General features: G+C 35.6%; 3 protein-coding genes across 6 annotated transcripts in view; 1 reads left to right on the top strand and 2 right to left on the bottom strand.

Annotated features, from left to right (window-relative positions):
- LOC105320057 (DNA ligase 1) overlaps positions 1-16,946 on the top strand; it is a 30,037-nt gene extending 13,091 nt beyond the window's left edge. For both annotated transcript variants that reach the window (XM_034455329.2, XM_066066743.1), the window contains exons 8-24: positions 1,068-1,134; positions 6,118-6,222; positions 6,360-6,416; positions 6,871-7,043; positions 7,146-7,210; positions 11,198-11,299; positions 11,525-11,693; positions 11,859-11,958; positions 12,966-13,051; positions 13,293-13,408; positions 13,554-13,760; positions 13,918-14,134; positions 14,362-14,444; positions 14,581-14,733; positions 14,980-15,177; positions 16,315-16,407; positions 16,794-16,946. In XM_034455329.2, the coding sequence (XP_034311220.2) occupies positions 1,068-1,134; positions 6,118-6,222; positions 6,360-6,416; positions 6,871-7,043; positions 7,146-7,210; positions 11,198-11,299; positions 11,525-11,693; positions 11,859-11,958; positions 12,966-13,051; positions 13,293-13,408; positions 13,554-13,760; positions 13,918-14,134; positions 14,362-14,444; positions 14,581-14,733; positions 14,980-15,177; positions 16,315-16,407; positions 16,794-16,874 (2,072 nt within the window). In that variant the 3' untranslated portion in view covers positions 16,875-16,946. The remainder of the gene's footprint in view (positions 1-1,067; positions 1,135-6,117; positions 6,223-6,359; positions 6,417-6,870; positions 7,044-7,145; positions 7,211-11,197; positions 11,300-11,524; positions 11,694-11,858; positions 11,959-12,965; positions 13,052-13,292; positions 13,409-13,553; positions 13,761-13,917; positions 14,135-14,361; positions 14,445-14,580; positions 14,734-14,979; positions 15,178-16,314; positions 16,408-16,793) is intronic.
- On the bottom strand, positions 158-5,205 carry LOC105320026 (complement C1q tumor necrosis factor-related protein 2). 2 transcript variants are annotated; one of them, XM_066066744.1, is made up of 4 exons: positions 4,476-5,205; positions 3,681-3,893; positions 2,350-2,484; positions 158-1,656 (listed from the first exon to the last, which is right to left on the bottom strand). In XM_066066744.1, the coding sequence occupies exons 2-4, from the start codon at positions 3,880-3,882 to the stop codon at positions 1,247-1,249; spliced, it is 747 nt and encodes a 248-aa protein (XP_065922816.1). In that variant the 5' UTR covers positions 3,883-3,893; positions 4,476-5,205; the 3' UTR covers positions 158-1,246. The 2 variants fall into 2 exon arrangements, with proteins under 2 accessions (XP_065922816.1, XP_034311224.2); XM_034455333.2 differs by having other exon boundaries at positions 2,341-2,484; positions 4,476-5,005.
- A 5,313-nt stretch (positions 16,947-22,259) lies between the features above and the next one.
- On the bottom strand, positions 22,260-25,925 carry LOC105325609 (protein Tob1). 2 transcript variants are annotated; one of them, XM_011425249.4, is made up of 2 exons: positions 25,766-25,925; positions 22,260-24,491 (listed from the first exon to the last, which is right to left on the bottom strand). In XM_011425249.4, exon 2 carries the CDS (start codon positions 24,395-24,397, stop codon positions 23,237-23,239), a length of 1,161 nt encoding a protein of 386 aa, XP_011423551.2. In that variant the 5' UTR covers positions 24,398-24,491; positions 25,766-25,925; the 3' UTR covers positions 22,260-23,236. The 2 variants fall into 2 exon arrangements, with proteins under 2 accessions (XP_011423551.2, XP_011423553.2); XM_011425251.4 differs by lacking the exon at positions 25,766-25,925 and adding an exon at positions 24,622-24,849.
- Positions 25,926-27,336: the final 1,411 nt, after the last annotated feature.

Raw genomic sequence — 27,336 nt, 5'->3', positions numbered from 1 at the left:
ATCTCATCATTGTTTATTATGGTATTTTATTGTATTATATGATATATGTTGTAAATATGATAGGATGCAATATTTAATTTAAGTTTATATTATTGTATTGATTAACATATAAACATATGATTATCATACAATTTTTTAACAGATGATATATGATATTGTGTCAAAACAGAATCCATGAATATCCAAAATCATAAAGTATGATTTTCATTTAATATGATAAAGATGGTCTCATAAAGGTGAAATCTCATAAGGGTGATGTCTCGTCTCGGTGAGCTTTGTAATCTGTGATTACCTATGTTTTATTTTCTTTGCAGAGGATGCACATATTAATATGAAATTCGGTATACAGGTTTATCTAAATAATATCTAAGTCAAGTTTAATTTTGGGTATGATCAAGCAATTTTTGACAGAGTTATGGTCCTTGGACGTAGAAAAATTCCTGTGAGTTTTTTGCAGTTTCCGCTCATTTTCTTCGCAGAGGATGAACATATTGAAATGAAATTTTGTATACAGATTTATCATGATAATATCTAGGTCCAGTTTAATATTGGGTACGATTGTGCAATTTTTGACAGAGTTATGCCCCTATGACTTAGAAAAATTCTAATTATTTGTAGTTTACGTTCAATTTCTTTGTGGGTGTTTCCAAGGGAGGGGGCATAAGTGTTTGTTTTAACTAGATTCTGTTTTATTAGTTGTATTTTCTGTAAGAGTTGTAAATATTTTTTAAAAACTCTAGTGAAAACTTGGTCACACTGTATAATTATGATTTTTAATCTTGATCACATACACTCTGATAAAGCAAATTTTATGCAGAATCCTTAAAAAACATATACTAGTATATGTTTTAGGAGCATTTATATAAAGATGTTTTTATTCTTCTCTAGGAGAATGGTGATCAGTGTTTAACAAATTTTTCCCATATTCTTAATAACACATTCATAGCAGAGAATAGGGGTAAACATTCAGAAAGAATAATGTAAAAGACAAATTAAACTCTTCCCTCAAAGCAAGGAGAGATTGAAAAATAGTTTTTGATTTTGCAAAGTTTTTGAATTTCTTTTAGCACCAAAAACTGAACCAAAAGTGGAAGATACATCAAGTGAAGATAAAAAATCCAGTGATGATAAGAGGTAAAACTCTAACTCTCTCTCTGCACATCTTTCTCTCAAACACGCTTACAAACTCACCAGAAAAAGAGAATATACACACATTAAACAAATATGTAAATTAACAGTTGTAACATCAAACATCTTTGTAAATTAGATAGCCTGAAAAGGTTGAGTAGTCATTAAGTAGGGAGGAGTTCTTCATCAGCTGTACCCACACATGGTCATCTCGGACCAAGTGGTAAATCAGTGTGTTACTCCCTGTCCCATACCCTGCCCGGTGATCCCCGTGCATGGGCACCATGGGCTGACCATTAAACATGATCCAGGCGTAGGCATCGTTGTTCTGTGTGCCCAATATGTGGGCTGTGAACAGATAGGTTCCATTGACCTTACACACAAAGTGGGAGGAGAAGATGTCGAACGAGTCGCCCAGGTTAAGGAACACCTGGTCGTAGGTAATGATGGTCTCCTCCCGCACAGGACCCAGGGGGGAGCTTCTACTGGCCGAAAATGCAATGGAAGGGGGCAGAACTGCAGGCTCACCTAGAAATAGAGTTCATACTGTCATACTTAAGCAGTTTGTGTTGTAAAGTATAATGCTTTCTATTTGTAATTCTTTTTTTTGTACCATGTTTTTTTTTGCCTCTACAAGGACCAGGCAGATCAAACCATGTTTAAAAATGCCTTTATGGTATAACTGGAATGTTTCCCTACTGTTGTTAAGATGTTGCTATACTTGATTAGAGTATAGAACAACTTTATACTATGATGATGGAGGGACAATATCTACAACATTCTGCATCCATTGCATTACTGTATTATACTGTGACTTAATGGTGTGGGTCTTTTGTTTTGGATGGTTTTATTTGGAGATATTGATAGAACCATAATTATACTCCACGTAACAAAGTTGCAAGGAGTATAATGTGTTTGACTGGTCAGTTAGTCTGTCCATCCATCCTTCAGTCGGTCCAGCTTTTTTTGTACCTTATTTCTTGTTATTTTGTGTATTTGATGCATACCTTGTCATTGATTATGTTTATTATTGTCAAGTAATGGGGGAGTATGAGGCTTGTGAGATTCCTCACTTTTTCTTTCATTGTATAAATATTTGATAGTACAAATCAGTCTTAAAAGTTTTATGAGTTTTCAGTAATGCATCAATCAAATCATCTTTAACACTCATTTGTGTCTGAGCTATTTTTAAAACTATGTACTGGCTCTGACCTTTCTGACCTTTGGGTCCTAGTCTTCCTTCGACCCCAATCCGCCCCAGTTCTCCTTTCTGTCCTTTTTCTCCAATGAAACCTTTTTTACCTCTTCTTCCTCTTTCACCTGAGCCACCTGGTGGTCCCATTAAGCCCTGCACACCTGTAAGAAATGCAGAATTGGGGAGGGTTGTACATCAGAAGTGGTATACATTGTATAAAAATCTCCACAAGTTCTTGGTTGTAGATGAATTTTTTATGAATATGATCTTTTAAAAATGTTTATAAACTTACTTTTTCTCCAAACAACAATAAATCTGAGTAGATAATTTGTAATTAGTTAATGTGAACATCTTACTTTAATCAACCTCATGCTGACTATAGTAGTTCTATTATGGAACATATCACATGCTTTCCAATAAACCCCAGGAGTTCCTTCTCATTAAATTTAAATTTAAAGAATGAAGAAAGAAAGGCAAAATGACAAAAAAAGGCATGATACTGACTTAAAAAGAAAGTCGGACAAACTCAGGGAATTTGTACTTGAACAGTGAGCATCATGCAGAGAATTTACAGCCATAAAATGGCAGAGACCCTCAACATGGACAACTTAAAGGCAAACCCTTCCTGGCGCTACAGGTTTATGAAAGAAACAAGGCATGTGTATGCAAACAGGAACACTTCTTGTCATGAATTCCCTGTCAAGAAGATGGATTCCTTCGTTTGTTTTGAACCGGAGCAAGAACAAGCGATAACAACAAGCCCCACAGCCTAGCTAGCTATTAGAAAGCAAGCTACCACTCCATAAAGCTTTTCAGCAAAAAAGTACCAAAAAAGAAAAGCTGCCTAACAGTATGACCAGAACCAGAGTGATTAGGGGATAGATGTGGTATGTAGGAAAACACAGTAGTGTTTTACGTAATCTTAAAGTCTATTGGTGCTTGACTCCATCCCTGCTGCAATTCCTGAAGGCCCAACAAAGACCCTGCCATCATTTACATTTCCATGTATTTTAATTAAGACAAAAAAACTAACATTTCTGACAGCAGGAAAAGTGACAAAACTACAGGTTGTATGAAGCGACGGGTGTTAATGTGCCAGTGGGATAAAATATGCTTAATTAGCTGGGTCTTCCATTATCGTAAGTTATTTTATCAATGCTGAGATTGTCATTGCCTCATTGACAGAATGAGTCCTGATAGCAAATTTAATGAACTCTTGTCTCATGTGCTCACAACAATCACAAGCTCCATAGCAACAAACTGTCTGACAGAATCTTACATGTAATCCCAAACTTACTATGATAATATTAATATCATATTCACCACCTTCTAAATAGTAGAAAGGTGCATGTCTTACCTTGGATCCCAGGGTGACCGGGGTCCCCTCTCTCCCCCTTTGGGCCTCTCTCTCCTTGAATTCCATTGGCCCCATTATGACCAGGCACCCCAGGGGTTCCAGGAATCCCTGGGGGGCCGGAGCAGTAGTCGTCTTTCATATTTCCTGGCCTGGCACTCAGCGCTGGGAGACAGAGAAGGACTAGGACTGGAATTACCGGCATTATTAGCTGGTCTAGAACAGAGATCAACCAAGATTTACACTCAATCAACAGGCCAAGGAAAAGTTAATTGATTTCATTTCGAGAAAAAATGGATGGACCAAATATAAATCAACTATTACTCTGTCTTCAATGACATTTCCCTTTTAGAGGTAGTCACAACTCAGTCATGCCATACATAATCTTTGTCTATTCTCCACCCCCAGCCCCCTCTCAACCCCCCCCCCCCCCCCTCCCCCCAAAAAATAAAAAAATAAAAACCCACACACAAATGTTATACACTATGATTCTTATCTGTCTAAGCAAAATGATAAGTTTTAACTGAAACAGGTATTTAGACATAGATTGTTTGATATTTGATTGCTGTAAAGTGGTTAGTTTATTTTCGATAAAATTGCAAAATGTCCATGCATTATTATAAAACATTGTGAATGATGATTTGAGAAAAAAAGACGACGATCATATTGTTTAATAAGAAAGGCTTCTATTTGTCATTTGAAAATTAGAGAAATTAAATCCTTATAAAAAGCCATCAGTGTATTGTATCAGTGAATGATTTAAAATATGTTCACAAAATATATAAAAACAAATCTTACCTATAAGAAGTAGACTTTTAATAAGCCTCTTTAATTCTCACCATCTTAGTATTGGAGAACCAATTAGCACACAAATGAATGTCCTTTGTGAGTGATGATAAGATTTGATGACGGCTATAACATAGCGACGACGTCTGCACTTAGCTTTATCTCTGGTTCAGCGTTGAGTGGAGTGCCGACTCCCTGATGTATCGGGCTAACTGGACCCTGGGTAATGGCAGGGACCACTGATGATGTAATTTGATTCACTAAACCATTTTTTTGTCCAGTCCAGACTCTGCAAAAATGAGATTATGAGATCATTTATTTTGACTTTGATGCACAGAATTTCCATTAAAATTTGATGATTGTGTTGAGGTCTTTTTGGTGGTTATATTGATTGCAGTAAATTAATATATTGTAATGATGTACAAAACTCTGAAAATGATGATTGTTAACCAATGGTTTGCTGTTTTGGGAGATTTCAAGTTTCAGATGATTTGTGTTTTCTCATTAAGCTTAAGTTTCATGGTCATTATTCTAAATGAAGAGTTTTTTCTGTCATTTTGTTTTGATACAACAAATTTTTCAAATCAACATTTATAGTAGTTTTGATGAATGTTATATTTTGTATATAAGGAGTTTTAATGTTTCTCCACCCTTGATGTTTTTATGGTTTAATCTTTGTAATTTTTGTTTAAATTTGAAGAGCAATATGTAAAGAATCAAAATTGAACTGAAATATTGGTATGTTGCAAATATATTTTTCATGCTGTGGGAGCTAACACAGATACACTATCAGAGCAATTATAGCGACAACTGTTTCCAACTTAACTGATTTTTTATCTTATTTCCACATATATGTATAAAAGCAAATCTTAGTGAAGTTAATCACAATCCTTATTTATGTTTGTATTATCAATTTAAGGCCATTAAAACTTGTAAGTATGTATATTATGGCATTTGCAGTGCATTTTAATCCAATTTTTCAACCTTGAAAAATACATATCGGCATCTCAAAATGTTCATAATTTTTTTAATAATGGTTCAAACTCACTCAAAATTGCTACATTTGTAAATTATATATCCTATCAAAGTATGCAAAGAAAAAAAAATACCAAGTGGGGTAAAAAATGTTAAAATATGGTGTATGTACATGACTGCTTTATACAGTTTGTCAGTTTTTCATTGAATTCCCCAATTCAATCTAAATTGTTAAATATGATTGTCATTTCACATTAAATAACGTAAAATGTGCTTACAAGCATCCTAAAATGAATTGATATTGCCAAAACCAATATTCACATTTCACTAATTATAAAAGCTGATAACAGTAAAATAGTCTGGAATGCTCCTGATGACGTCATGCGACAGACCTTTAGACCTTTAGTAGGTCTCAGTATATGCACCCTTCAGATTTTCTTGCTGCCCACCTGTAGTATGAACAAACTTCATTGGTGTGATAAAAGATTTTAAAGGTTTGCCAAAACCTCTCCATCATCAATTTTTTCCACAGCAGTTTATATATCTTTTAATGTATTTTCTTATTGTTTATTCCAAAGGTTCTAATACAAACCAGTTTACCACAAGTAAATTGAGGTAATAAAGTTGTGTTTGAACTAAATTTGTTTTACATTATCATTGTTCGTAACACACCTTTCAGTGTAAAGAAGGCTTGTTTGTCAGAGAAGAGAGAGCATGGAGGATATGATCCAGCCAAATCAAACTACCATCCCATCGAAGATGCTGTCTGGACACGAAATGAAAAGTAAGTTTTATTTAGGAAATGGAATGTGTTGTCATTGTTCATTTGAGAGAATTGCTTTTTGCTTTTTATGCATTTCATATTTGTTTTAATGTGTAATGAAAATGTAGAGTCTCATTCTTGTTTCCAATCTTCCACAGAGTTCCCTACCTGGCTCTAGCCAAGACTTTTGAAGCAATTGAGAACATTTCTGGAAGGTAAATATCTTATAACTACTTGTCATTGAAACTTTGAAGTCGAATTAAATGTCTCTTCACCATCATTCGATCTTTGCTGAGACAGTAATTTGAAACAGCTTTTGGTCACTTGTAATCAGTAAATTTAGCCAATTTGTAGCCATAAGGGACACATATTAGATTAATAAAAAAAAGAACCAAAGGCTGGCTATGATAAAGTATAAAATGTAAAACAAATGGTGTTTTAATACTTAAGTACATTCTGACAATGACTCCTTCAAAGATTCTTAATGCCACTTACTGCTTGTCTGAGCTGAACTGAAATTTGAATTCCTTGCAAAACAGTTTTCATTTTAAGATAAAAGTGTATATTTTGTCCAGATGTAGAGCAATGTTGGATAAATTAGGTCTAGGGACTTGCAGACTTGTGCCATTTTGATTGATATGGTTATGAAGTCCTCTGACATGCTTTCAGACTGAAAACAATAGAGATCCTCTGCAACTTCTTTCGGTCGGTGATAGCTCTGAGCTCCAGTGATCTTGTTCAGTGTGTGTACCTGTGTCTGAACAAGTTAGCCCCGGCGTACGAAGGTCTGGAGCTGGGAATAGGGGAGACAGTTCTGATGAAGGCCATTGCCCAGGCAACAGGTGGGAACAGGAAGATGGAAGGAAATTTCACTATATCAGTGATTAAAACTGAAGTAAGAGAGCTTCTAGCATAAATTTTGATATTTTGGATTTCTACTGTAGGTCGAGGAATTGACAAAATTAAAGCTGATGCTCAGGAGAAAGGGGACCTAGGACTAGTGGCTGAGGTATGAGGAGTGGTTATTGATTTAACAATGGGCTGGTCTATATAGTACACTATTACATAGAAAAAATGGTGGATTCGATTCTTAAGGCCTTCTCTGTGAAGTGAATAGTTTGTTTAACTTTATGTCTAATATATCAAAAACCCCTTCTGTCTCAAACTTCCCAGTGCCTTTGTTTAAAGGTGTGCAATTATACATACTTAGAACCAGTATATATATTTTTTGTTAATTTTTCCGAAGTTTGTCCAAAGCTATTAACTTCCTTTCATCAAATCTGGCTCATACCTTACCTCAAGAGCGCCTTAGTGCCATTGGTTAAAAGTGAAATGACCTGGAACTTAAATGTGTGCAAAGTCAAAGCTTGATCCTTAGCAAACCCCTATCATTCCAATGTCCTTTTTTAAGGTAACTCACTCCTCATGTTTTGATTTCATTGCGCAGATGATCATTATATTTAATATGAATATGATTTTATTTATTTAATCATCACAGATAGATTATTATTTCATAATTACACAACATTCATAAAGAAAATCCATTTGAATTGAAGAAACAAACAAGTTTTTTGGGGAACTATTTTTTCGTGCGGAAGGTTTTTTAGACGAAAATGACAGAAACATGCAATTTTATGAATTTTCAATATACTTTTCTTTTTATTATACTTTATTCATTATTCACATTTTTAACATTTGATAGGCTTGTAACATATTTTATAGGTTCTGTGTGACATGTACAAAATCAAATCTTGAAAATGTGATAGCCGTTAAGCATAAAATCATGCAAATATATAGAACATGTCTGAATTTTTTAAGCCAAATTTTGTGAGAATTTTACCTTTGAAGCCCTATATCTAAAATTTGACATCACTGACCCCCATGTTATATTATGTCAAAATGATACTGAATACATATCTAGGCAAACTGGATTAATGTTATAAAATTCTTGATATTCAAAAAGTTTTTATTTCAAATCAAATTGTAACTATTATAAAAATTGTCTATTTTAAGTGCAAAAAGGTCACACAAAAATTTATGCAGCTTTGTACAATTTTTTTTCGTACTCCCTCTATTCAGTGTGACCATTGTGCATAATTAAAAACAATATTTGAAGAAATAAGTTCGCTTAATCAAAAATACTTACAACAAATCCTAATCAGGATGAAATTGCATTTTAGGTGCGAAAAGGTCAAATTAAATAGGCCATAACTCAGAGGGATGGATACTGACCCCCCATTATCTTTGTATTTTTTAAGTATGTTTTGTCTACAGATTTCAATGATATACTTCTCAAGAAAATCTTTATACAACAACATTGAGTAGTGGGATACCTTAAGAAGGACCCTATAAAACGGGCACCATCTCAATGATATCTAGTTAATCATTTATTTTTTATTTTCACTCAATCAGCTGGTACACAAAAAACATAAGTATGACTTTTGGGCAGAAGTACAAAGTCATGTTGAAACTCTTACAGTGCTTTTTAGCTCACTGAGACGAAGTCAGGGGGAGCTTATGCTATACCCTCAGCGTCGGCGTCCGGACCTGGTTAAAGTTTTTGTTGCAGGTCCTGTATCTAATCTATAACTTGTCCTATCTTCACCAAACTTGCATGGATGATGCATCTGGACCTACTTATGGACTTGAAAGACTTGGATGCTGAATCTGAGTCCTAAATTTCAGATGCTGGAGGAGGTTAAGGTTGTTGGACCAGGTTAAAGTTTTTGTTGCAGGTGCCCTTTGATAGCAATATCTAAGTTACTGCAGGTCTGTACTTCACCAAACTTGCATGGATGGTGTGTCTTATGATACTGATGCACCAGACAGGCTTGAGTGCTGAATCTGAGCTATAGGTTTCGGATGCTGGAGGAGGTTAAGGTTTTTGGAGCTGGTTAAAGTGTTTGAAACAGGTGCCCTCTGATGATTATATCTTAGTTACTACTTGTCCTAACTTCACCAGACTTCCATGGATGGTGCGTCTTATGATACTGATGCACCAGACAGGCTTGAATGCTGAATCTGAGCCATAGGTTTCGGATGCTGAAGGAAGTTAAGGTTTTTAGAGCTGGTTAAAGTGTTTGAAACAGGTGCCCTCTGATGATTATATCTTAGTTATTACTTGTTCTAACTTCACCAGACTTCCATGAATGGTGCGTCTTATGATACTGATGCACCTGACAGGTTTGAATGCTGAGTCTGAGCCATAGGTTTCAGATGCTGGATATGATTAAGTTTTTTGGAACAGGTCACATGTTTAATAGATAATAGTACTTTTTCAAACTTGCATAGTTGATTAAACTGTAGTATGAATGAATCACAGAGGAAGCTTCAGATGCAGAGCTTGATCTCCATTATCAAGGATGCTAAAAAATATATCTTAGTTATTACAGGTCCTAACTTCACCAAACTTGAATTGATGGTGTGTCTTATGATACAGATGCACCTGAAAGGCATGGATGTTGAATCTGAGCCATAGGTTGCGGATGCTGGAGCAGGTTTAGGTTTTAATTGCTAGTGCCCTCTGATGATGATATCTTAGTTATTGCTGGTCTGAACTTCACCAAACTTGCATGGAGATGCGTCTTATGTATACTGATGCATCTGACAGGCTTGAATGCTGAATCTGAGCCATAGGTTTCGGACGCTGGATGAGGTTTAGTTTTTTTGGAACAGGTCACATGTTTTATAGATGATAGCTTGCATAGTTGATTTAACTATATTATAAATGAAACGCAGAGGTTGCTTCAGATGCAGAGCCTGATCTCCATTATCAAGGATGCTAAAGAAATCTTCTACCTCACTCAAACCTGCTCGATAGATAGATGTGTTTGTTTATAAATGATATAACATGATTCCTATGATATAGTATTGTATGGTATGAAACAATATTGTTTAATATGATACAATATAATATCATATGTAATATTATAAAAAGTTATATGATTCGGTATGATATTGTATAAATTTTTTTGATATTTTATGTTATGATATTGTATCATGATATTGTTATGTATAGTATTGTATATTATGATTCAATATTGTATAATATTATATTGTGTTATTAATTTATTATTTAATCACATGATACTATTACATAAGATATTGCAAAATATAATATTGTATCCTATGATACAATATTGTATATTCTATAATATTGTATCATACGAATTTGTATAATATGATATTAGTTTCTGTAAAAAAGAATTATATCACATGAAATTGTATAATATGATACTGTTATATTATATAATATCATATCATACGATATTGCATAATATAATATTGGTTTATAATATGATATATTATCACATCACATGAAATTGTATTGTATGATATTGTAAAATATATTATAGTATCATATGATACAATATGTATAATATAATATTGTATTATATAATATTTAACTTTATCGCATAATATTGTATCATTTGATATGATACAATGTTGTATCAAATAATATTGTATCATATGATACAATATCATATTATGTATCAAAAATGATACAGTATCATACAATATCATGCTATATTATACAATATAATATCATGTGTTTCAATGTTATGATGTATTTTGTAATATGATACTGTAATATTATACCATATTGTTTTAAATATTATGATATTGTATTATTTGATCAAATACAATAACGTATAACACAATGCAATGTCATATCATACATTACAATATAATATCTCATCATTGTTTATTATGGTATTTTATTGTATTATATGATATATGTTGTAAATATGATAGGATGCAATATTTAATTTTATATTATTGTATTGATTAACATATGAACATATGATTATCATACAATTTTTTAACAGATAATATATATATTGTGTCAAAACAGAATCCATGAATATCCAAGATCATAAAGAATGATTTTCATTTAATATGATAAAGGTGGTCTCATAAAGGTGAAGTCTCATAAGGGTGATGTCTCGTCTCGGTGAGCTTTGTAATCTGTGATTACCTATGTTTTCTCTTGTAGACGAGTAGGAGTTCCCAGAGAACGATGTTTGCTCCTCCAAAGTTGACTGTACCAGCAGTGTTTAATAAGCTCAAAGAGATAGCAGGCATGTCAGGCAATGCGGTAAGTAAACAATAAATTCTGTGGTGATACTACTTGTAAAACTTGTTTTTTTAAATTATTTAAACTATACATTTATATTATTTAAAATAGAAATAGGAGAGGAAGATCATAGCCCAGGCTTATTTTCACTCAGCATAGTATTATTAAGCATATTTTAGATTGTTTAATATTATTGCTTCTACAGGATTTATATTTATGAAAGCTTTTAAATCATCAAATTTGTAGGCCATGACAAAGAAGATAGAAAAGATTAAGGGTATGTTTGTGGCATGCCGACAGTGTGAGGCACGGTACCTGATCCGCTCGCTGGGCGGGAAGCTCCGGATCGGCCTTGCGGAGCAGAGTGTGCTGACCGCCCTGGGAAATGCTGTGTTCAGGACACCTCCAGGTCAAGGTATGTGAGAGAAGTTCCCAGTACTCTCGGGTAGGGGCTCCTGGTAACTGATTCTGTACAAGTTAAGGCTCTCAAGCATGTTTATTTATGTCATTTTATTTTCTGAACATATCGTTCGAAGCCTTGTGTATTGATGTCAACATGCTATACATTGTATCCTCACAGAATTTCCTCCGGAAGTATTGGATGCTGGTAAAGGTATGGGAGCTGATACCTTGAAAAAGAAAATGGAGGAATGTACTCTTGTAATCAAGACAACCTACTGGTAAGTGTGACATCAAAATTAATTGGGTGTTATATGATTTATTATACAGCCTTTTCCGGATATATTGAAATTCAGGGGACCATGCAAATTATTTCAATATATCCGTATTTCAATATAAGCGAAGTTGACTGACGTGAAGCCGCCATTTTTTAAAGCTCAATCCCCATGTAAGCATGGAAAACCAAACCCGAACAAATTATTAGATCATCATTTATCTATTACAATAAACGGATTTTATAGAACATTAGTCCTTGAAAGTTTGATTAAAATTATATCCGAAAGTTTTGTAAGTTTCGTTTTGTTGCTATTTTAAACCTCATCATAATCTCGGATCGCATTCTTTTACGTTTTAGAAAAACGTTAGAGAAAAATCACCACACTGAAACGCTTCAAATATTGCTGAACGCTGCTTGTATATCATCGTAAGTGTACACGCGATAATCTCAAAATCCTTAGCTATTTCGAATTAAGGCTTTGTTCTTTCATCAATAGCCGTAACTAGTTTGTATTTAGCGTCCGGAGATAAGGTATTTCTTTTCCGTGGGGTTTCCATATTACGTCTAGCCTCAATACATCCGTATTCGTAAAAACAAAAAATTAAACAGTGAATAAATTTTACTTTTTAATAAAAGTATAAAAACACACATGAAGAGAACTTATCAATTCACACCTTTGTATATCAACCGGTCAGTCTGGCATAATTACTGTCACCAACCGTGACGACAGCCGCCAGGGAGAACTTCAAAATAACCGTTATAAAAACAACTAATTATCACCTTTGGGGACTGATCAGTGGCTTCAATATAAGCGATATTTCAAAATAACCGATTTCATTATATCTGTGAAATCAATGCAAAGAATATGAGAGGCAAAAACTGGGGATTTATTTCTATTTCAAAATAAGCGGAATTTCAAAATAAGCGAGTTCAATATAAGTGGAGTAAGCTGTATTACATTGTATTATCTAATGATTGCCATCAAAATATATCTGTCAATCCTTGTTTTAGTGAGTGTCCAAATTATGATGCCATCATCCCAGCTTTGATAAAGTACGGCATTGAGGAGCTACCAAACCATTGTAAACTTACCCCGGGTGAGATTTTGAAATTATCATGTAAATTGTAAAGGTCAAGTAGAGGTTGTTGATAATTTATTGATGACCAGTTTTGTTTTTTCTTCACATTTGGAACATTTAGGTTGACAATTTACTTTGAGGGTGAATCTACAGATATAATCATAAGAATTATTCTACTGTAAAAACAGTGCTATTATATTACCATATATACAGTATATTCTACAGTAATATGTACGATGATATTTATTTACACTTAAAGGCGTTCCACTCAAACCCATGTTAGCACATCCTACCAAAGGAGTAAGTGAAGTTTTCAAACGTTTTGACGAGGCAGACTTCACATGTGAATATAAATATGACGGAGAGAGAGCACAGGTATTGTTGTTTACTTGTTAAACTTGTTTAGTGTATAATGTTACCCATCCTTGTGTGTTTGATTTGATTATATATGAGAATAGTCAAGGCATTATATGGTACTTTTAACTGAATAAAATGAAGAAGAAAATATGTGTCTACATAGATTCACATTCTGGAGAATGGAGAGGTCCACGTTTACAGCAGGAACTCTGAGAACAACACAAGCAAGTACCCAGACATCATCGCCAGGATCCCCAAGGTACGAAACGACTCTGTCACATCCTGTGTCATCGACTCGGAGGCTGTTGCCTGGGACGCAGAGAAGAAACAGATCCAGCCATTCCAAGTTCTTAGCCACAGGAAGAGGAAGGTGAGTTATATTAACTCCGAAAATAGCCAGAGTTAGCAAATGTCTAGAAGTAGGAAAGTTTGCGAGATAACATTTTCTTTGAAATTTGACAAACACTATTCAACTAGATTAACAATAACTACTGGTAAAAATTGATTGTTTGAAATTGAATTCTTAGGATGCTGATGCCTCAGAAATTAAGATCCAAGTGTGTGTGTATGCCTTTGACCTGCTGTATCTCAATGGAAAGTCCCTGGTGAAGGAGCCATTCAGGAAGAGGAGAGAACTCCTGCACTCTTCATTCAAAGAAGTGGAGGGAGAGTTTGTATTTGCCAAGTCCATGATTTCATCAAACACTGACGAGATCGCAGAGTTTCTTGATGAATCTGTTAAAGGTAATAAAAAAATTATGCACTAATTATTGATCGAACATTGATATTATAATATATTGAATATTATCTCACTGAATTAAATGTAAATCCAGCAATAGTAATTTTTTAAGACATACTTGTAGCATTGGAGTAGGCTATACTCTAGGATCTCTTCTTTTTTTCTTCTTAAATGAAAAAAGAGAAATGTTTATGAATTGATGACCTTGATACGGACTGTGATTATAATTCAGGAAACTGTGAAGGTCTCATGGTGAAAACTCTGGATGTGGATGCCACCTATGAAATTGCCAAAAGATCTCACAACTGGCTCAAGGTATATATGTCTAGGCAACTTGTGATAGCATAGAGCCAAAATCTGTTAGGTTTTTTTTCCCTTATAATTAACGTGTGTGTAAGTATACTATACACAGGTTATAAATTACATGTTTATATACGTATACTATACACAGCTGAAGAAGGACTACTTGGATGGGGTTGGGGACACCCTAGACCTGGTGGTGATGGGGGGATTTCTGGGGACAGGAAAGAGGACCGGCAAATACGGGGGATTCCTACTGGGCTGCTACGACGAAGAAAATGAAGAGTTTCAATCCATATGCAAGGTACATTTCTCATTAGTTATGTAAAAGTGCAAAAAACATTGAATTAATAGTGGAATTTAGTCATATTAAAGTGGTTTATACATAAACATGCATGTTGGGGACACTTACAAATTTTTCCTACCTTGGTTTAAAACTTTTTATCAATTAATGAGAAACATTGACTTTTTTTGTATCAGCCATATTGTAACATGTGAACTCGTAAATATTGAACAACTACTACTATTTTCCATTTTACTTGTAATGCAGATTGGAACAGGATTTACTGATGCTGATTTAGAAAAACATGCCACATTTTTCAAGGACCATGTCACAGAAAAGCCCAAACCATATTATCACTACGATTCCTCTGTAGAACCAGACCACTGGTTTGATGCAGTGCAGGTTTGGGAGGTCAAGTGTGCTGACCTCTCTATATCTCCCACACATCTCGCCGCTGCAGGAATCGTAAGTACTGCTGACCCAGGCTCATTGGTTAATGACCTTTACAACTATTGGATGTTATATCACAACATAAAGGATTTAAAGGGACTTGGACACGATTTTAGATCGAAATTTTATTTTTTATTTTTTACATGTAAAATGGTTTACTTGCACATTTTTAATGATTGACCAAATTAATAGAATATTTAAATATTTGATTCTGTTTTTTACACACACCTATTTCATGCAATGAGCCAAAATGTGTTGTTATACTTTCATGTTAAATACTGAAATCTGATTGGTTAAGACGCAGTTAATAATATTTACTATTACCCTCAGCGTTAGCAACGCACTTGGCAACGGGTAACATTAAAAAATGTTACATGCGCGAAAATTATGCGCGTACGGTTCGCTGTAGAATTCACGTTATTCCTATATAAAAGCAGTAAAATTTTCTTAAAAATTTTAAAAAAGACATTCAGTATTTAAGAAATGAACTCAATGTCTACCCAAGTTATACGAGTATAACCTGGGTTGGGGCAATTTACGCTTTATAATCCGCGAAGCGGATTATAAAACAAGCGTAAATTGCCCCAACCCAGGTTATACTCGTATAACTTGGGTAGACATTGAGTTCATTTCTTATAATTTAATTTTCTGTAATTTGCTGTACAAATTGAGTCCGTTTACTTTTAAAAATGATATTAATCTGTTCAAAATTCAAACGTAACGTCAAGCGGATTAGTACGTTTTTGACGTTAGTGCTTAATGACGTGTCTTGTGACGTGCAAACCAGGTTATACAAATTTAACTTAATTTTTCTATCCAATCAAATGCCGCGTTACAACCAGAATTAAATTATAACAAAATAAATAGTGCCTGTTTGGGAGGATAACAGTTGAAATTGACACCCCTCGAAAACCATTGTCAACCTCCGCTTCGCGTCGGTTGACAATGGTTTTCTCGGGGCGTCAATTTCAACTGTTACCCTCCCAAACAGGCACTATTTATATATTAACAACTTACAAGAAATAACAACAAAATTAAAAAACAATTATGCACAGAGACACCAGGAAATGTAAATACATGTACTTATAATATTACATGTTGTACATGTAGATATACCGTATAAAGAATAGTAACAGTTTATAAATATTACAGGTTGATCCAGAGAAAGGTATATCCTTGAGGTTTCCTCGGTTCCTGAGAATTAGAGATGACAAGAAAGCGGAGGATGCCACTTCAGCCTCCCAGGTCAGTGTCACAGTATCATGGGGGTGTTGTTGTTTAATCCTGCCGTTAAAGGCTAGAGGATTTTGATAATTCATGCTGATCTTGTAATCTTTTCATTTTCTTCTGTTTCTTTTGTTTGAATGAAATACATTTGTTATTAAACAATTTAAAGCTGAAGATACATGTTTTGTGATAATAATTTTTTAATTATAATAACAAATTGTTTAATGTATAAATTTTTAGTACAGAATAATTATTTTAGATGGAAGTTTTATATGGCAAGAATTATAATTATTACAGCATTCAGAATTTAACATTTTAATGTTCTAACACATGTACCAGTCTATGCATTTCTAGCAGCATGTCAATGTCATTTATTTGATGTTAAACTTTTTGTTCCATTTCAGGTGGCAGAACTCTACAAAAGCCAACAACAAATTCAAAATCAACAAAAATCTGAAAAGGAGGAGGTTGAAGACTTTTATTGAAGATACATTTACATTTAATTTATAGTATGAATTGTAAATTATTATACAAATACATTTTTACATCAGGAAAAAGAGTTATTCCTCTTGGAATTTGATTACTAGATACCTGGTAGGTTAACAATATGAACATGAAACTGCCAGTGGGAGGACTTAAGTGATGGGTTTGGGGGTGTCAGGTAGAACATGAAACTGCCAGTGGGAGGACTTAAGTGATGGGTTTGGGGGTGTCAGGTAGAACATGAAACTGCCAGTGGGAGGACTTACGTGATGGGTTGGGGTGTCAGGTAGATGTGAGACACACAACCAACTGGAAAATTGAAAATAAACTCATCAAGTAAGAGACATAAAAAGGTCTTCAAACATTTTCCCACCCCAGCCCAGCAAACCAAATTATCCTCAAACCCCCTTTCCTTCACTCCCCACACCCCCAATGGAGCAAAAAGCTTTATAGGTGTTTTTTGATCAAGGGTTGGTGATAAGATGACTATTGTGAGAGTTCTGCTGTTAATCTTAGTCCTGGGTTAAAATGCTTTTACAATTCAAATTCCCTCTTTTAGAAAACATGGGGTCCTTGAAATATGTATTTACTAATTGGTTAAGGGCCTGTTTTGCAGTCCACAATGTATAACACTAGGTAAGTGAGCTTTGTTTTGATGGAGGCTGATGAGAGATCTGTAGCGTAATCAATGATGGGGACTTTATCAATCAGAGACTCACGATGACAGGATATTGAAGCGAGCACATCTAAATCACATCCAGTCCTGTAAGCCAGGCAGCCTGGATAAACAGGAAGTCAAGAAGAAAACCAATTTCATGTGAACATGAAGAGGGTTTTGAGGCATGTAGGAATTGATGGTGCTTTCCGCCGTTCGCTGTCCTGCTAGTTAGCTGGCAATCTGTCAGCTCTTTAATTTAACGGGTGCAGAAGGTTGTTTTAACGGCGCTGTAACGATAGACTGGCTATGGGGAAAAGGCATTTCCAATTTAGGCATCATTCTTAGAAATGTTATCTCTAAAGACATGAAATCAAATAGCTCTGAATGACTGCGTACGAACCCTTCTTTCTCATTGATTAGCCGGCAAAAGAAGGATATGTTCAGCAGAGAAAAATCTATTTCTGTAGCCATATTCTTGTCTTTATAAACATTTAATAGAATGGAGTCCTGCTGACGTCATCATCTGGTATCGAGGACAGCTGGGAGAGGCTTGGTCGCCAGTCGGTGGTCGGCAGCTCTCTCAGGCTTGTTGTTATGGACAGGATTAAGGCTGTCACATCAACAACCCCGGCCCTTGTTTCAATTTGTTAAGACTTTCTAAGATTGCAGCTATTTATAAACTTGTATCGTCGAACAATAAAGGGAGAGGGTTTAGTTCTTTCGATAAACATTTGCAAAGTAGCGCTGGTATAAGTCTGTTGGTCAAAAGGTTGAAGTAGTTGTCTGCAGGGTGAATAGACGACAGCCTATAAATATTAAACAATTTCCCTGTAGGAGCCGGGTATTTGGTCTTGCATCGGATCAGACGATCTCCGGTCGCGTGCCGAGAGAAAGCCGCCATAACTAAAACCTGCGTATGGTGATGAGTTGAATGGTTTATTGAAACAGCACGACACTACAGAAATACACCTGCTGAACAGAAAGCCGATAAATGCACTCCATTCTGCGCCGATCTTGGGATTTTACTGTCAGAACGGTTCAGTTGATACCACCGATTTAACGTAGATGACGTCATCACTCGACCGACAGATCGTTCAATTATGGACCACTTCATTATTGAAGAAATGAAACTTGTTTTTTAATGCTGTGGGTTAAGGCATCAGGAAAAGCTGCATCAGTGCTCTAAGTCATTTATGCAAAAAATGAAAAAATAATAAAACCGTCAAATCGCCATCATCTGAATAAAATAGTATTAATTTGATATTATTTCATCTTTTGATGTTCATATATGTATAATATATACAAAACAAAACCAAAAAAAGTTCCAATGCCCAACAGATAACAATAATGAATCAGCTATAAATATGTACAAGTTCAGAATTTGTTAAAATTTTGTTGATAAAGCATAAACAAAATTATTGGACCAACAACTTGGATGTTTTAAAATAACAAAGCTATTGTATGAGGGTTCTTGGAATAAGGACGCTAAAACATGGCAGTTGGTTTAAACAAAATAAAAATATCGGACTAGTTTCTTTGTTTACGATTTTTCTCTACTAGAACAATACGCATCGACGACAATTTCCCTTGATATTTTACATGTATATTTGCTCTGTGCTGGGTTTTCTGTCACTACGACCTCGCACAACGGATCTACAGTGCTGTATCTCGCTGTCAACTAGTGTACAATTCGGGACATAAAAATGAAACCATTTGTCTCCGTACCGTCTGAAATGTATACTACGTCTGGGAATAAGAAACCCTCGTCAGAAAACAAAATGTCCCGAATAGACTGTCGATCACGTCATTAATGACCTAAGAGTTGACCTTTGTCCATCATACCGTGCTGAAAGCAGTTCCGAAAAAAACAAATAGAGTGTTTTTTCTTTATTAATCTTTGGATAATTTTGTTGAAAAACAAGGTCACATAACATTCATTGTGATGACTTTACTGTGCCTTTGATTAGTCGGTGAAATCTTGAATTTACACGAACTCATCATTGTTTACTATAGCATGTAGTATATATTTGGAAATAACAACGTAGTTCAAAAATAGCTCTGTCCGTGATGTAAAACTTGACCCAAAATGTCTGAATATAGGTCGATTAGCATGTGCAAACACGCTCTCTGCTCTAAAACTACAAATTATTAACAAATGACCTCGTAACAGTAAAGGGTTTTTGGTGACCAGTGAACGTACAAATTCGACAGGAAAAATTTGTAATACTTTTTTTTGGCAAGGTTTTCAAATCTTCAAGAAGTGGTTTAATTTTATTAAGATACCGCCTAAACTGTACAAAGAAAATTGAAACAAGAGGCCTTATAATGGCCGCGCCAGTAACCCGGGAAAAAGTTTTCAAAATAATATTTTTATTTATCTCTAGCTTTAAATCTTATGTAAACTCTGAACACAAAGTGGCCACACTTTAAAAAAAACTTTCTTTTAAAAAACAACGATTTTTCGCCTATTTTTCAGTATGCATGTATATGCATGTATTCCTGTAAGTTCTTTTGTACCCCTCGTGCTGTTCCTCTATTGTTCCAGAGATGTACACAATATCAGAAAGCTTATCACTAAAAAAAAATCACAATTTATGGCATTGTAGTGCCTTACAGGATTATTTTTTCTCTGTGCAAGTAGTAGTGTTCCAATGTAAAATTCGGCACATCCTTATCATAATTGGTTTGGCTCTCGCCGTTTCTGACAGACTTAATGATACACTTTATCATGATAGTTTGATAAACCTTGCATTGTGCGTTATCTTTATTTAAGCGAAATTCAATTGAGTAGATCACTCTTATGAATTCCTAATAAAATTCAATCGAATTCAATATCCTGTTGAATGATATGAATTTTTGTAAAATCTGGCACAAAAATTAACTTGATTTTTTTTAGGTGAAATTCGTGTGAAAAAATTAACGGAAATGTTATTTTGGAATCAACTGTGCAATTGGCTTGAGATAAAAAAAAAAATACGAATGCAGTTCTTTAAAGTTTTAAAATCACTTTTACTTTGCTCTTCGATAACTTTTATTGGTTTGCTTTTTGTCACTTTTTTTTTGGCCATTTTGAAATAAAATGAAATATTTATACATTTTCCAGTGTCTTTGCGATAGTTCAAGTTCAAGTTCATTTATTTTCACTCATAACATATTATGTTACATGAGGTGCAGAAGAATTATATACAAAAGTATAAGAAAAGCTGGATTTACAAAGAGAAACAGAATAAAGCAAACATTGAATTTGTTATAGTTGTTACGTAGGATGACCGACCAAATCAAATATTTTTCTAATTAAAGTACACATTTTCATGAGTATAAAAATACGAATCAATTTTGTAATGTATAGTCTAATACATTTCATTAATTATATCATTTTATTTAATTGTACACTTGTTGAAAATATATAAATAGAAGTAAAAAGAAATCATGTTTGGAAAATCACGAGTAGATCAAATACGGTCGGGTGTGATCAAATCTATTATGACGCCTTTAGGGCTTTATTGGATTTGATCACTGCCAATCATATTAAGTCACCTCATGACACTTTAGGAATGATTTCTTATTCCTTAGATAAAGTGTTTATTTAATTAAGTATATTTTAAAAATCAAGGCATACATATTCTACTATATCATCAAAGAATACAAAAGATTTTGTATATGAGTTGCATATCGAAATCTATAGTACACTGTATTCGAAGGAGTGACCGAATCATAGTCCAGGTGAGCTAAAAAGAGAATGGAAAACTTTTATTATAGGGAAAATGCGTTAAAAATGAGTGCAATTTCTTTAAACAATATTTCTCTACAAGTGTTCAGGTGTTTTTGTCTCCATGATTGATTTTACAAGATACCTGTAATTGTAACCCCCATCCTACCCCCTTATGAAGACTTTTTGGACTTCATTCCAATACATTTTGTATAGGATGTTGTGAGAAGTATCCTTTGTCAAACTAAGATTTAACAGAAGTTCTACATATGAAGGTTTGACACCAAATGATAAACCGCAACACTGACCAATGTTGATATTCGACTGTGCAATCCTTCGTTGGAAAGGTTGTAGCCAGTTGTATACTAGATCATGTAAAAGTTAATGATTGTAAATAATTGTGTCAGTGTAATTTATATTTACATGACATTATTATAATGATTATAAGTTTACGCGAGCTTGACAACGCAGATACATGTATATTTGATTTCCCATACATCGTGTGAACACATGGAAGCGACAGTTATACTTTACATATATTAAAATCGTACATTAAGGTAACATTGACTAGATCTGATATTCAAGTATGTACTTTATCTGGATTATACTACAGTACTCTGCTTGACTCGATTTTATCCAATACTCATCATCAAGGATTAACAGTTCACGATAGTTTCATAAGGTAGCGTACAGGTGTGACGTGACAGTACCCGGTCCCTAGTGTCTGTATACCCACAGACCTTTCCTGACGGTTAGATGTACACGCTCCTAGTCTGTACCAGCTGTAATTGACGGGCCACAGGCACTGCTTCCGCCGATCCCAGCCAGAACAACTATCAACGCTTACACAAGCGACAATCAATGAAAGATCTATGTAAATCAAGTCGCACGATTTCATTCTGATCTCTCCTACGTCATGGTCATAATTAACTTTTATCTATTAGTTTGGATGTAGAAATAACACACGACAACCCGATGACAATACGTGCAGATGAAGAGAAAACAATAGAAAACACCGACTCTAAAAATACCAATTTTATTAGAAACTTAAAAATATGTAGCAATATAAACAATACAATTCTCAAACATAGAAGGCCATGGAAATGAACGATTATTGCACAACGTTTGACCAGTCACACCTAGCTCGGAGAACAGGCGTTGTTTTGGCGCGGAATCCCACTGTCTTCCCAGGGACGGAAATCGACACACGACCCCCCACACACCCCCACACACCCCGCCCAGCCGCGGCTGCTATTGCTCTTATTGAAGTAAAAAACGTGAAAAATTAGCAGTGGTTCGGTGCTATGGTGAAGACAGGCTGCTCCGTGGTGTTTTAATGTTTGTTGTACTTAGACGGAAGGTAATGTGTTATAAGAAACTTTTCTGAATTTAGTGTTCGTATTTGACCATTGAGCAGCCTCCATAGAAGTTGACAGCAGTAGTAATGAGACCAGCGGGTAGTTGTCTGTCAACCCAGACCCCCAGTACATGACAATGAACATGGTGTGTATATAAATAGGCTCTATCAAAATGATGCTGACATTCCATAGAAAACCTAACCCAATCTGTATATATACATATAGACCGTAATAAAAAGTGTACGAATATATATAATCTTTTGTACGAACATCCTCTTGGAAAAATTATAACTAATATAAAAATAATTTAACAGCTTAGCTATATAACATGATATATGTGTGGAATATCTACTGAACAATACATCTCCACTATCTCTCATTTGTAGAATAAATCACTCTACTATGGGACTGTAGTACGATAATTGATGCCCTCCAAAATAGTCATATGTAAATAAAAAACTAGGTGACACAGTCACTGATGGCAACATGAACCAAACCCAGCTACGACCGTGAACATGGAGTCGGGTTCATGTTCACAGGATGAACACCAGAAATATCTCATGATCCGAGGAAAAGTCAATCGTCTATGTTTAAACACGCAACGTGTCGTCGTCCGGCGCTAAGACCTCTAGGACCTATCTAATTAGCCAACAGCATGTGTGGAAACTGCGCTGTATATGAAATGTTATTTAAATTAATCCCATCCATGAACGACTTGTCCGACTCCGGTGACACGGCCGTTGAATTGGCGGGAGACTCCAGCGGAGGAGAGACGGGCATGTTGTAGTCGTAGGAGTGTCCAGGAACCAAGCCATGACCTGTCATTGGGGACCTGATGAGGCCGCTGTCACTTATAGGTGAGGACGGGCTGCCGCCGTGCTGCGGCGACTGGAGCAGATGCTGCTGTTGCATCTGTTGCAACTGCTGGTGGTGGAGTTGTTGCTGGGATAGGAACACGCGGTTTTTCTGATCCATGTAGAACTCCAGTCGTGGGTCCCTTGGGGACAGGGACCGTGGTCGCTGGGGAGGAAATCCACTTGGAGGGTGGAGTACTGCTGTCCGCTGACGGAAGTAGTTGCCAAGCTCTGTCGGGGACAAGCGCGTGGGTCTTTTAGCGTTTGTTTTCAGTTTCGTGGATCCAAACTTTGTCTGGGCAAACGAGGCTGCTGTAAACTGGGGCACGACGTTTTCCTTTGAGACGAGGGTCGCCGGCTGCGCGGGTCTGGATAATGTGGAGTTAAACAGGGAGCTAGACGGCGACGTAGACGCGCTAGCAGACCACCCTTTTGATGACGTAGGCGATGACGGAGACAACATGACAGGAGATAAACACAAGTTGTTCAGAGAGGCCGACAAATTGTCAATCGGCTTAAAACACTGCGCATCCGGGTTAAACGTGCGCCCCGCCGCCTGGACCTCACGGTCAGCTGTTTCAGTGCTGTCATCTTTTCTATCACTGTACAAAATCTTGATTTGACCTTTCTCTCCGATGCGGTAGGAGACCTCTGCAGGGTCGATCCAGATGGTGAGTTCCTCTGGGAGATAGGACTTGACTTCCTCCAAGGAAAGTCCACACTCGGTCGCGGCGTAGGTAAAAACAGGGTCGACATTCTCTCCGCTCATTCGAACACACCTAAAACCCGAACCTTTGAAGGGTTTGTCCGGATACCAATGGCCCTGAAACTTTTTCTTCAATCCTCTTTCTAATTCCTCCGCTAGCATATCGACTCTCCTTCTGGGTAATTTGTTGTACAAATAAGAAATAACAAAGTTAAGAGCCACCGAAACTTCCACGTGCATTTTGTCCGTTTATGGGTATCGTGTGAATATTCTTCTTGTTTTCCAAAAAGTTTGTTTCAACTCTCTTTATTTGGCACAGCAAATCCGAGGATCGCTGAAAGTGAAATAAAAAGAAATGTTATATTGACGATAGTATACGTCGATAGTTAGAATGAATCAATACTGCTCGGCGTGTCTTACATGACACAGCTGTTATTTGTAGATGTATAGGTGTTTGTCGATACCTAAACATGATAAACACTCCCCCCTCCTCTCCAAGAAATAGTTTCTTTAACACCGCTAAAGGTTATCATGACAGCGAAGGTTAAACGCACTAAGAGTCGGTGTTCGTAGTGCTAGAATATTTTGGTAAACATCATCTTGGAGATTTGCTGTCATTGTTAGGAGACTAGGATTTTGATTGGCCGGAGAACAAGAGAAATTTCAAGCATCTTATTGTTTTCTCTCTCAATGTTTTCAGCCTGATTGTATGTACGCTGTGAGATGTTTGGGATTGCTGGTAACCCCCGCAGTGAATAAGGCAGCAATCATTTAAATGCTGCTGTTGAAAGCGGAGTATTATTTCTGAATGCATTTTCATGACAAAACAACCCACTGTATCAAAAGGAATCCATAGATTAGCGTAGTATTGACGTCACGGCGGGATAGGAAGCAGAAGATAGTAACATATTGATGAGTACTAGTAAAGTGTTTGTCCAAGTTCATTAAATCTTACACGTGTGATTCCGCCTGACTTTTAAGGAGGAAATGCCGCGACCAAAATAACCATTAATGATTCTTATTTTTCAAAATTGATCCCTCTCTACAGTTAATATAGAAATAAACTCTCACTCTAACCTAGGTGTAAGCTACGTTTTCTGATGAGAGATAACAGTTATCGTAAAATTACCCCTATTTATCGGGCACCAGCCGGTACAAGTTGTGTGTAGATGTATGAATTTATTGCGGAATCCAGACAGTATATATAGTCAAGTGAGGGTGTTTTTATTTCTCCCGAATCTATTGCATTTGTTATACTCTTTCTTGCGTGTTATCAGGGGTAATACAGTATGCATTGAATACCATAACATTATTGCGAAGATAATGTTGAGGTAAATATAGGCTTATGACGTAAAACCAGCTATTTCACCTTCAAACTCCAGATGATGAGCCAAGGGAAAAAATCCTAAACACTGAATGTCACTCACATATCTCGCTGCAGATACAAAGTATGTAAGGGCAGTTTCAAAAACACTTCTTTCAAGCTGACCTGGGCTAACAATCTAGATCCGACAGTATATCTTATCACCTATGTTTTACCATATGGTTAATTGAATAAAACGTAACACGTTTACAGGTACTAAAAGCAATATGTTTTGTATATCTTACCTTTTTGTAGGTTTTTTTTATCCCGTTTGAATAACACGAGGGGAGTAGAGTTTATACATTGGTACACGAGGCGACTGCGGTCCGGTGTTTGAGGGACGGTTTCCCTCCCCGTATGTTTATCTGTCTTTATGGATGTCGTGGTTAGCAGTGCTATAAATACGGAACTCATTAATATTCATGAGCTCGCAATAATACATAATTACTGTGCGATGTGCGGTATTTATACGGTGGTATAGTGAACTAACAGATGTTTTCGATTATGTGAGGTACTAATTGTAAAAAGATATCATAGAGATAATTAATAAGCGGTTTGAGGTGTTATTTACAAGAAGTCTTTTCAATCAAACTGAAGCAGACGATCAAAATTCATTGATTTCATTAACGATCCTTTTCTTATGAGCGAACTTTAACCTGGCCATAGATTATGCTAATCGATTTAGTGTCTTGTACCAGATTGCAATTATATATTTTTGTTGAATTGACATAATTGATGGTTCGATTTAATAAGATGTATACATGTAAATCATGTTTTGTTTTGTTGTTTTTAAAAGTTTGCCGTTAAAAACATCGTATATTGAGATATATTGCTACGTCAATATAAAATATCCATGTTTTATCATGCATTATATTTTTCATTCATTTTCCCATACTTACATAATTTAAACATCTATTTAAGCGCTTAAATAACAAATAAAACGTAGGTACGTATTGATGTGAAAGTGTTTGCTTGAGGTGTTGTTTTTAATCGCTTTACAATCATTACACACCTTGTAAGGTACAAGAGGAAGTAGAACTAGGTAGTTGATAGATCAGTACCTGTACAGGTAAGCGCATGTGATGCATCGAGTGTATCTGGTCACCGGCTGTGAACGTTTGATCTCGAACGCGACCAAGTGAGCAGTTTTAATGTCATTGTATATCGTTTGAATCAAATGTGCATTCCCTATATCTGTTGAATATCGTCAGTCTTTTAGTTGAGATAACTTGCATTTTTTTCTTTTCCTTTTTTTGTGGAAATATGAATTAAGTTCACATATATTATGAAATGATACTACGGATCATAGATGTAGACTAAGAAGCGACTAGCCATAAGTGTGGTCGCGAACACGGGGATCTTACCTGTAATATAAACCCCCGAATCCCTATTTATAGTTCAAATATATTATAATCGATATTTCTATGAGATTAGAAATTTCAGCTTTTATTCGATATGCAGGCGACTGCCCAATGTGGGTTTTAACAGCCATGGTCTACTTTTTATCTAATTAACATGATTAAACTCATGTGATAGAACTTTATTAAAATTCCATAACTGTTGAATTACGTCAGAGGAGACCTGTTTGTTCATTAGAATAAAGAATGGTATTCTCTGCTCGGGCAGGTCTATTTCGGAATCCATCAAATTAAAGCAATTTTATGTTTGCACACAGGTTAGAAATTAAAAAGGTTAAAATAAGAGCTGTTCATACCGAGAAAGGAACCGAAAACTTCTCCGGATTTAGGAAAGAAACTCTCTCTCTCTCTCTCTCTCTCTCTCTCTCTCTCTTTCTCTCTCTCTCTCTCTCTCTCTC

Source organism: Magallana gigas, chromosome 7 (genome assembly GCF_963853765.1).
Source record: "Magallana gigas chromosome 7, xbMagGiga1.1, whole genome shotgun sequence".
In the NCBI taxonomy this organism is placed as follows: Eukaryota; Metazoa; Mollusca; class Bivalvia; order Ostreida; family Ostreidae; genus Magallana; species Magallana gigas.
The sequence above is the reverse complement of the archived record's forward strand: the minus strand, read 5'-3'. Positions and strand labels throughout refer to the sequence as shown.